Here is an 11,801-nt window from a genome sequence, read left to right on the forward strand (position 1 = left end):
TATGGTAATCCAGACATATTGATAAAGCGTCTGTCAGGAGACGCAAAACGCGTTCAGTGTTTCTCTGAGGTTTATGGATTATGATTAGTTCTTGATGTACATAATTCAGCTTACCAAAATGTAGAACGTTATATTGTGTGGGAACTGAATTAACCAACTCACAGTTGGAACAATTTCTGTAGACCTGTGTTTTCGGCTCCTGTCCTGGCAAAAATGGATCCTCACTGGGCCACTGGCTGTTCCTCTACATGGCTGCTATGCTGGAAGGAAGTGATTACACTTAACTTCCTCCACGTATATTTACACAGAGAGCTGTGGCGTGGATATAGAGAGAATAGAAGGAGGGGGGAAACTAACCTAGACCAACAGCTACCTTCTCTGATCAGCCACATCCAGACCAACAGCTACCTTCTCTGATCAGCCAAAAGGCATGATAGTGACTAAAAATGTGTTTTCTGTATGTGTGTACCGGCTGTGAGTGTGTATCAGTGTTTGTATCTGTGTCTCATTGTGTGTGCTAGCAAATGTATAGAGTGGGAGAAAAACCTGTTCTTGCTATGAAAAAACCTAAGCTGGTGCTGCTAGCACTGGCTAGGGCAGGGGTAGGCAACCTTTTAGCAGCACTGTGCCGCTATAGGATTGTGATGTCCCGTAGCGTGCCGGTCCTATTTTTTTAAATTGAGGTCTGTATGCTGCCGTATTCTGCTTGTGTTATTTATACTGTAATTGCTTTGTATCGTTGTATTTGTGCATATATGAGCTATTATATTGTATATGTTATTTAGTAGTTTGTGGTATCATGTATGATACCTATGGATGTGGGCTGTGTATGGGGGCTGCTTGTGGAATTGTGTGTGGATGGATATGTCACATTGTGTGTTTGGTGTGTGTGTGTGGGCTGTTTGGAGTATTGCATGTGAGAGACTGCATGTGAGGTGCATGTATGTGGATTGTTAGTGGTGTTACGTTTGTGTAGATTGTGTGTATGTTTGTGTGCTGTTGGTATTATTTGTATGATGGTGGGTTATTCTGCATTTCTGTGTATAATTAGCAGTGTGTGTGGCTTCCCTGGGTTCCAGTGGGGACCAGGCTGGCCATACACAGGTCAAGGACAGGAGCTGCAACAGCAGTGTGCTACTACAGTGTGGATTTCCATTCACAATTGCTAGGAGGAAGTGATTTGAGATCACTTCCTCTACATGCTGCAATGCATAAAATGAGGATTGTCTTTCACCACGTTTTCGTATTAGCAGATATCTGACGTTTCACTGGGACTCCAGATAGGACAGAGCCTGTTTTGGCTCTAGCAGCCTTGAGTGCCGTGCAAAGACACCTCGAGTGCCGTGCATGGCACTTGTGCCGTAGGATGCCTACCCCTGGGCTAGGGAGTATACGACAAATCAACTGCGGGAGGAATGCATGCAGACCCAAAGAGTAACACCCAAGAAGTTCAGAACATAGTGGTGCGTTAATGGAGATAAGGTGAGCATATCTTGATATTTACATTGAATACAACATGTACCACTGTGACATATGATGTATTCAATGTATTTGGAAACTATTGAAAGGAATTCTCTAGTGCCAGGAAAACAAACCCGTTTTCCTGGCACTGTAGAATCCTGTGGTGTCCCCCTCCTGCCCCCATCCCACGTCGCTGAAGGGTTTAAACCCCTTCAGTCATTCACCTGAATCCAGCGCCGATGTCCCTCAGCCCTGAGTCTGGCTCCGCCTATGCTCCTCCCCCGCCGACGTCAGCTGGCAATGGCCACACTCGCATTAGGATTTCCCCACAGGAAAGCATGAATTAATGCTTTCCCTTGGGAATTTCTGTGACGTTGGAGGTCCTCATGCATAGCATGAGGACGTCCAGCGTCGTTTAGATGACTAAAAATCGTCTAAGCACCCAGAATTCCCTCTAGTGGCTGTTTCGTAGATAGCCACTAGAGACGGACTTAAAGGGACACTGTAGGCACCCAGACCACGTCAGCTCATTGAGTGGTCTGGGTGCCAACTCCCATCACCCTTAACCCTACAGTTGTAATTATTGCTTTCCTGTGGGGAAATCCGGCAGACGTTGGTGAACGAGGAGCGTGGGCGGGGCTGAGCCATCGCCGAGGGACATCGGCGCTGGACCGAGATAAGTGACCGAGGGGTTTATTAACCCCTTCAGCACCGCGGGAGGGGGCCTTGACAGAAGGGGAAATCTATAGTGCCAGGAAAACGAGTTTGTTTTCTCGGCACTATAGTTTCCCTTTAACCATGCAAGGTAATTATGGCAGTTTCTCAGAAAATTACATAATTACCCCTGTAGGGTAAGTGACATGGGATATTGCACCCAGACCACTTAAATGAACTGAAGTGGTCTGGGTGCCTACAGTGTCCCTTTAAGTTAAAAGTTAGATTACAGGTTCACTTGAAGATCCAGCTGTGGGGAGGGAAATACTGAGGGGAAAAGTTGCATATATTCAGCATGATGGTTAGGATGCAAGGCATGCGACAGAAAAAAAACCAACTTGACAGATTTAATAAATTGCACCAAATGTTCACATATAATTAGATGTAAATGTGTCAGCGACATGTTCATATACCACCAATAAATTGCAAAAAAAAAAAAACAACAACAAAAAAACAACCCCAAATAAAACCAATAACAGTGCAATAGTTTTGTGATACCCTCGAAGGCCCATTGATACATAACACTTAAAAACAAATATTACAATATCAACAAAGATTGAGTCCGTTGCTGCAAATTTATACCATATGATTTAATTTTTATGTGACATGGGATATTAATATCGTTGATATTGGTGGGTAACTACAACCCATTTAGTGTGTTATCACCTGTAGAAAACATATTAAGTTATACAATTTATTTCACCAAACTATAAAAAATTGCTGCTTATGTATAAACTCCCCGGAACCTTCTTTCAGAGTGCTTAGTTGTAAAGGGGAATGCGTGCGTTGCACCAAATCCAGTAACATCCCGGCGTGCATTGGGGCCGTTCTTTCTCTTCCGGTTTGTGAATCTCGCTGCTGGAGTAGTGGTGAGTGTTCGAAGCCATGGATGATTTATTTTATCCGATTCCATCCTCATTTAATGAGGGATATATCGGCACGAACTGGGCTCGGTTACCACGTAGAGCGCCAGAGGGTCATTGAGAGTGGTGTATTTATGGCTTTTAATCTGTATAAACGGTTGAAATAGTAATCTTCGTCTCTGCTTAGAAAACATATGAAGCAGTATCTCTGATACAGTACTGATGATACTTAATACTAAGTTTATTATACAGGAGACTTCTGGTGGGGCTATCTATGTATTATTATTTTTTTTACAAAGTTGAAGTTCTTGTGATCTTGCTGATCAGATGTAGTTATATGAGAATGTCTGCAATACCCCGACTAGTTTTAAATGGAAGGAAAATAAACCACTTTCTGCCACAGCCAGTTTTATCTTGACATCATGCTTGCACTTCTTGCTCATAGATACATGCCTTGATCCTCATTTTAAACAGATTAAGTAATGGAGAACAAGCACTTATACATTCAGTGTAAGTTGGCATTCACTTGGTACCCATGATTTGGAAGTGTAATGGGTGCTACTTACTACTAATTTCAGGAATTTTACAATGACATGTCGTGTGTGTGTGTGTGTGTGTGTGTATGTATATATGTGTGTGTATGTATGTATGTATGTATATGTGTGTGTGTATGTATATGTTTGTGTGTATGTATATGTGTGTGTGTGTGTGTGTGTTTGTATATTTGTTTACAGTTGAGGCAAGGTGTATATGGGATTTCTGGATGTGAAAGAATAAGCTCAAGAACCAAAATTGTAGAAAAAGTACAAATCGGGTTGTTTATTAAACTTTGAATTGCAGCAAAATCCAAATAGCAAAATCTATAATCTAAAAGTGTGTGTGTGTATATGTGTGTGTGTGTGTATATATATATAAATATATATATATATATATATATATATATATATATATATAAAATCTTTGTTGAGCTCATTTGCATACACCTACCCAGAATCCCTTGCAGTAGTGAGACCACTGTTAAAGTGAGATTTCTATGGGAAAAGTCTTATAGCGTATAGTCTTATAATGTATTTGTGTTTAGCATTGTATTAACTATCCACTTCAGGTGGAAGGGGTTTTCAGCCACACTTTTTTCCCCACCACAACTATATTGTATGGAGAATATATATCTATATCAGACACACTAAACTTCATGTATGTAACTTATAAGTCTTGAGCTCTATATTTATTTAGAGCTCATATTGATACAAATGAAGGGCTGGGATTGGCTTTTTTTTTTTTTTTTTTTAAATGCTTTAACTGCATAATATGGAATAAGTGCATCTATGCTATAGAATACTCCTTTTAATAGAAACATAGAATGTGACGGCAGATAAGAACCATTCGGCCCATCTAGTCTGCCCAATTTTCTAAATACTTTCATTAGTCCCTGGCCTTATCTTATAGTTGGGATAGCATTATGCCTATCCCAAGCATGCTTAAACTCCTTCACTGTGTTAATCTCTACCACTTTAGCTGGAAGACTAAGCAGTATTCTGAAAATATTTCAACTTTCTCATATGACAGTTTGTGATAAGCATGTAATAGAAGAACATTATGTGGCTTATTGTATACTTTCACTGTGCATTATTAAGGCTTTTCTTCTTTCTTAACAGGATTGATCATGGCAAAGTCCAAGAATCACACCACCCACAACCAATGTGAGTATGTTTATTATGCACAATAATTGATGAAAAGCTGAGTTTTAAAAATATTGTGATAGATTACTCTGCATAAATGTATCATTTAAAGGGACACTATAGGCATCCAGACCACTTCAGCTCATTGAAGTGGTCTGGTTGCACTGTCCCATTCCCCTTAAAGGACCACTCTAGTGCCAGGAAAACATACTCGTTTTCCTGGCACTAGAGTGCCCTGAGGGTGCCCCCACCCTCAGGGACCCCCTCCTGCCGGGCTCTGGAAAGGGGAAAGTGTTTAAAACTTACCTTTTTCCAGCGGTGGGCGGAGAGCTCTCCTCCTCCGATCCTCCTCTTCTCCTCCCCGTTGGCTGAATGCGCACGCACGGCAAGAGCTGCGCGCGCATTCAGCCGGTCACATAGGAAAGCATTCATAATGCTTTCCTATGGACGCTTGCGTGCTCTCACTGATTTTCACAGTGAGAATCACGCAAGCGCCTCTAGCGGCTGTCAATGAGACAGCCACTAGAGGAAATAGGGGAAGGCTTAACCCATTCACAAACATAGCAGTTTCTCTAAAACTGCTATGTTTATGAAAAAATGGGTTTTAACCCTAAAAGGACCTGGCACCCAGACCACTTCATTAAGCTGAAGTGGTCTGGGTGCCTAGAGTGGTCCTTTAACCTTACAATTGTAATTATTGCAGTGTTTTTTTTTTTTTTTATTGCATTTTTCTCATATACAAAAACACAAAATAATTGCAAGTGACCTTTTATGTCCTATATAACAGTAACTTCCATACTTGTTCCCTTTTTTCTTTTCTTTCCCCTTTCTTAACTTTTCCCCTTAACTTTCCTCTCTTTTTTACCCTTTTGCTTTCAGAATTATAAACTATAGAGTCACCTAACACAGTCACCTAAATATCCTTTGAGAGAGTCACAACGAGAACTATCTTTATTAACCGTATCTGAATTTTAATTATACATGATTCAAATTTTTTTTTTTTTTTTTTAAGCCAAAACTCCCATATCTTTTTCTTTGTTTGTTCTATTTCTTGGCAGCCCTTTTCCATTTTGCATTGCCAGATTATTTGTTCGGTTAATGTCTCCAGTTTAGGAATGTTACTTGTTTTCCAGTTTTTTGCAATCATTAGTTTTACCCCAGTTAGTATATGTAAAATTACATGAAGGATATCTTTCAGTATTATTCATCTTTAAATGTAGTTGGGCCAGTTCTGGGCTTCTTTCTAGTTTCTTATTACTTAAATCGTCTATAACTGTGAACACATTTTCCCTCAGCTTCCTTATTAATGGACAACTCCACCACATGTGCATCATACTTACTTTGCCTTTTCCGCATCTCCAACAGTAAATATCTGAATCTCCGCTACTATCTTTCAATTTCTCCGTTCTTGCTGGTACCCAGTACAATCTGTTGTGTACCTTATATTGCGTTTCTCTTAAATTAATACCCAATGTATTTATTTGTATGTGGTGTCAAAGGATCTTTCACATTCATATTGATCTTAAGGTCTTTTTTTTATGGCTGTGGGTTCAGTTCTAGAAGACCTTTTATATACAATTGGGGCACACTTAGACATAAAACCTTTTAAAGGTATCTTGTTGCAGTAAAATTTTTCAATCTTTAATTGTTTCTGAACATCCTTTGTACAGATATTTCGAGATAAAGCCTCCCGATCTTAAGTAGTTAAAAATTTATTTATTCGGAATGTTATACTCTGAAACAAGTCTGGGAAAAGGTTTTATTTTATTTTGGTCTGCCGTTTCTTTTAATTTTGTAATACCGTTACAAAATACAAAAATGATTGCAGTTTTTGATCAAATACAATAATTACATTATAGGGTTAACTCCACCTCTAGTGGTTGTATACCAGACACCCACTAGCGGAACTTCCGGGTTGTTAAGCAACTTTTGGTAACCCAAGACAGCATAGGAAAACATTATACAATGCTTTCCTGTTTGTGAAGTCCTAATGCGAGCATGGCATTTTACAAGGGACATAGTTTTTGGAGTTTTTAACTTTGTTTTCCTAGCACTATAGGTTCCCTTTTAAAGGTATACTTGAAGCACAATCACTATTGCAGATTATTGTAGTGGTAATGGTGCAAGATGACCATGTCATAGTAGTTTTCAAGCTGGAGTCTGTGTCAATTTGGCATTGCTGAAAAGGTTAATGGTGACTTGTTGTTACCAGAGCTTGCTTACTCTTTTGGATATTTCACTTCCTCATTACTGCACTACAAATAGGATGTGCTTTGGTCCTCCAGTATTAGACAAATTGATATGATTAAAACCAGGTGGAACCTCATATCCAGCCTATACTATAAGCATTTCAATAAGTTGTTATGGTGATTGGAGTGTACCTTTTAAAATTCAGGTGAGTAAAGTATGTAAGAATGAGGACCTTTTAGTCAATACTCCAAAATGACATGTTTCCGCATGAAGGTTTTGGGTGCCACAGCTACCTGAATCCTTTGACTTATTTAAAAAAAAAAAAAAAAAGCTGCTGAAGTGCTGTCTACACCGTTCTATAGCTGTGGGTTCTATCTCCTGGTTCAGTAAAACTGTTTGAAGCTTTTAGCCTGTAGGTTCTTATTGTGCTCACTTTTTTTCACAGCCCGTAAATGGCACAGAAATGGCATTAAGAAGCCCAGATCACAGAGATATGAATCTCTCAAGGGGGTAAGTATTATTTTTTTGCTTTGTGTTGCCTTATTTGTATATTACATATGTAATATTTTTTGTATTATTTTAGTATCAGGTTAGTTTCCAGCTTTTTTTGACTTCTTAAGGGTCAATAATAATTAATACTACCATCACATCCCTAGAAATCCTATGCCAAGTAGGCCATGTTGTGCTTATTTAGCATTAGCTGCTGGTTTAAATATTTGCTATATTCTAACAAATTAGGCATCGTCATTAGTTAAAGTTGAGTTTGTTGGCTAGAATTTATTACCCCAATATTGGGCCAACATGAGGTTTATAAAACTGCATTCTTAAAGGATCTTTAACCCCTTAAGGACACATGACGTGTGACATGTCATGATTCCCTTTTATTCAAGAAGTTTGGTCCTTAAGGGGTTAAAAGTACCATAACCTCTACAGCACAGTTTAGCTTCTGCCTACAATCCATCAGGCATAGAGCAGGAAGCCTTCTGTCTGAGCTAAGCTTGTTTTTGCAGGACTTGGATTAAGAGAGTAAAAGGAAGCTCTTCTGGCTCTATGACAGAAGTATTGGGGTTGGGCACCATTGCTTGGAGAAGCCCAGCTAAGAAGTCTAACCATTCTAAAATGTATACAGTGTTTGAAGTGTTGCTTTAACAAAGACTAGCTTGACTATTTAATAATTCATGAATTGTGTGGGATCATACCAGGTACATTTTTGACTGAATTGGAAATTTCTCACAAGACAACTTTCATGCTTAGCAGTTTTTACTTTAAACTTCAACAATTCTCTGAAATAACAATTTAAAGTTTTGTGAGTAATTCTGTGGCAACCTCATTAGAGATATCTTTGCCAGAAGCTCAAGGAAGCAAGGAGAATGGCTAGTGTAGGCCTCTAATGACCATTGGAGTAACTAACCTCTATTTGTTTAAATATACATAGGGGTTTGGGAAAGAGTGCATTAACTTTTTTTTCCTTTGGTTTATACATTAGAAAATGGCAATGTAGATGTACAGCATTAAATCCATTTTTTTTCCAGAAATGAAAATATATGAAATAAAAATGCATGTTTTATTGTGTTTTGCAAACTGGCATTCAATTCATCTTTATCATTACAGGTTGATCCAAAGTTCATGAAGAATCTGCGTTTTGCAAAGAAACACAATAAGAAAGGATTGAAAAAGATGCGAATAAACAATGCAGCAAATGCAGCCCTTGCAGCCAGTGCAAGAAGTGCACCTGTTGCAAAAGCAGCCCTTGCAGCCACTGCAATAAGTGCACCTGTCGCAAAACCATGATCTTTTCTAGATAATATGCTGGGACTTTGCAACATCGTCATTTTTACTGTTCTGTGCCCATGAATAATGTCACTTTATTAAATTTAAAGTTGAAACACAAATTTATGGTCTCTTAAGCTTTTTTTTTCCGTTCTTGCTAATTTATGATATAATATGCTTTTGCAATGGGTTGTATTAACTAAAGAGTAAATTGTGAGTTGCAAACTGCATTTAGACCTCAGTAGCGGAGTGGGGAAAAGGTGTAATACCATAGTCGTAGCTTTGCTAATTTTGCACTTCTATTTCCAGTTCACTAAAATTCTATGTTTAGTGAATCAGCAGTATTATGTATAAAATGTAAATGGCTTAATGAACTTATTACAAAACAAGATTCCCCCCAGATTAGAGGCAGTGCAAAACTAGGGCTATCACCTTCTCTTGCAAAAAAAATAGGCAGGCAGGACTGTATATGAAAAGAAGAAAAAAGTAACACTATAGGGTCAGGAACACAAACCTGTATTCCTGACCATAGTGTTAAAACCACCAAACCCCCCTTGCCTCCCTAAATATAGTAAAATCTTACTTGTATTCAAGTCTGCAACTGCTGCCCTTTAATATGCCTGACCTCATCATAAGGGATTCTGTGAGGCAATCACAATGCTTTCCAATAAGAGAGCCTGAGACTGTCAAGGAGGATAATCAGGGGCACAAGTCAAACACCGCCCTGGCCAATCAGCATCTCCTCATAGAGATGAATTGAATCAATGCATCTCTATGAGGAAAGTTCAGTGTCTGCATGCAGAGTGTAGAACCTGAATGGCACTACACTTTCTGCAGCACATCTACCAGCCATCTGAGTGGCCAGTGGAGTTATCCTCTGGCTGTCTTTTATCTGAAAAGACAGTGTTTTCATTGCAAAAAGCCTGAAGGGAATGATTCTACTCTCTAAAACAAATATTATAAGCTGCGCTTTTTCTGGTGACTAGTGTCCCTTTAATCCTTTCTTTATCCTTCACCTCTTTGCCAAAAAAAACCCCCAAAATGCTCCTGTTCTCTGCCTGCCTCCAGCAGGGTAGGCAGACTCACTTTTTTATTTTGCAAACAGTGTGCACGGCTTGGAGACTGTTCAGGTGGAATGCACGGACTGGTTGCGATGTGTTCCACCGAGAGATCGCTGCACACTATGCAAGAGCGCAATGCGGTCTAAAAGCTTGGGCACCAAATTCAAATAGAAAGGCATTGGAGATTTTACAACCCAGCCACAACTACCGGTCAGCCAACTGCTTTTAAGCTCTGTAGGTGTGCTCTTGCCAGCCAGCCCTACACTTCACACTGAGGCCTAACAAGGTAAGAACTTCTACTTTTACTTTGTCCCCTGTTTAGTTAGGTACAGTATTTTTTTTCCCCCCAGAATGGGACTTAAGGCCCTCTCAGAAAAATAGAGTGGAAGAGTCTGTAGATTCATGTAGTTCTGAAGATTCCGATGCCTCATCTGATGAAGATTTTGCATTTCTCAATGAATTCTTGCATAAAGCTTATTAAAGGAACACTATAGTCACCAGAACAACTACAGCTTAACGTAGTTCTGGTGTCTATAGCTTGATCCTGCAGGTTTTGTTTAATGTAAATGCAGTGTTTACATTACTGTCTATTAACACCTCTAGTGGCAGTCACTCGGGCGGAGAGTAGAGGTTCTCCCTGGGCCGGTTCTGCACCTACATTCAGCGTCTCCGTGCAGTGAAGGCTCCCCATAGAGATGCACTGATTCAAAAAGCCTACTAATGCTTTCTTAGAGCGTTGCATTGACTGATCGTCACATTCGATGATCTCAGCCATGGAGGCGGGACCAGCCGTGACGAAACTGACATGGCACTGGGAAAAAGGTGAGTAAAATCACCTTTTTAAAGGCAGGCAAGGGGTGGGGTACTGGAAACCTAAATAGTGATTCTACTATATTGTCAGGAATACACGTTTGTGTTCCTGACACTATAGTGTTTCTTTAACCCCGTAAGGACAGCGGGCGTTCTATGCTGTCCTTGGGGACCTGGTCCTAAATGCTGGCGGGCGGCCTATACCCCACTCCCTCTAGCATGTAAGCTCATCGAGCAGGGCCCTCAACCCCCTCTGTTCCTGTACGTCCAGTGGTCAGATCTCAATTATGTGTCTGTTAGTCCACCCATTGTACAGCGCTACGGAATTTGTTGGCGCTATATAAAAAAATAATGGAACGTCCCCGCCGTCCTATGTATTTACCCGGTCGCCGGCGATAGCGGTGGGCGGAACTCACCTGGCAAGGACCTCCCGATCACATGGTCGGCACAGCATTGCCAGCTGGAGGACTGCCTGGAATGACAGGTAGTCCCCCTGCTGGCTGTAAAATGTACACGTTATGTATGTCCATGAGTGGTTCACTGGTTTTGCATCTTTTCCTAAATTGTGTTCCAAGCAGTTGTATACTGCAAACACAGATTAAAAGGAATCCATGTTTAAAATGGAATGAGGCAAAAATGTGATTCTTTGTTAAACTAATTTGCATATACCCACCCAGAATCCTTTGCGGTTGCAACATCGCTGCAGTTTTGTGATTCCTGTGGGAAAAGCAAGTCTTATGGCTTGACTGGTGTGCAGATTTTTGTTTAACATTGTATTAACTATCCACTATATATAATCAAAATACAGTTAAAAAAATTAATTAAATATGTGTGTAATTTTGTTCTAACGTGTGTATATGTATATACATATATATATATATATATATATATACACATATATATATATATATATATATATATATATATATATATATACACACACACACACACATTTAGTTATTTTTAACTGTATTTTGATAATATATAGATATCAAAATATACAAAATAATATATGTACCGTATATACTGGAGTACAAGCCGAGGCCCCTAATTTTACCCAAAAAAACTGGGAAAACTTATTGACTCGAGTATAAGACTAGCGTGAGCAATGCAGCAGCTACTGGTAAATCTCTAAATAAAATTAGATCCTAAAAAAGTTATATTAATTGAATATTTATTTACAGTGTGTGTGTATATAGAGTGCAGTGTGTGTATGATTGCAGTGTTTGAGTGTGTGATGCAGAGCCTTGGTG

At 39.5% G+C, this 11,801-nt stretch overlaps 1 protein-coding gene across 2 annotated transcripts; it reads left to right on the forward strand.

The window, feature by feature from the left end:
* Positions 1–3,010: 3,010 nt before the first annotated feature.
* Positions 3,011–8,799, forward strand: RPL29 (ribosomal protein L29). Of its 2 annotated transcripts, XM_063427503.1 has the most exons (5): positions 3,017–3,044; positions 4,694–4,738; positions 7,353–7,417; positions 8,519–8,639; positions 8,682–8,799. In XM_063427503.1, the coding sequence occupies exons 2-5, from the start codon at positions 4,702–4,704 to the stop codon at positions 8,696–8,698; spliced, it is 240 nt and encodes a 79-aa protein (XP_063283573.1). In that variant the 5' UTR covers positions 3,017–3,044; positions 4,694–4,701; the 3' UTR covers positions 8,699–8,799. The 2 variants fall into 2 exon arrangements, with proteins under 2 accessions (XP_063283571.1, XP_063283573.1); XM_063427501.1 differs by having other exon boundaries at positions 3,011–3,044; positions 8,519–8,799.
* The last annotated feature ends 3,002 nt before the right edge of the window (positions 8,800–11,801 follow it).

The sequence above is a fragment of the Pelobates fuscus genome, chromosome 7, assembly GCF_036172605.1.
Source record: "Pelobates fuscus isolate aPelFus1 chromosome 7, aPelFus1.pri, whole genome shotgun sequence".
NCBI classification, from domain to species: Eukaryota; Metazoa; Chordata; class Amphibia; order Anura; family Pelobatidae; genus Pelobates; species Pelobates fuscus.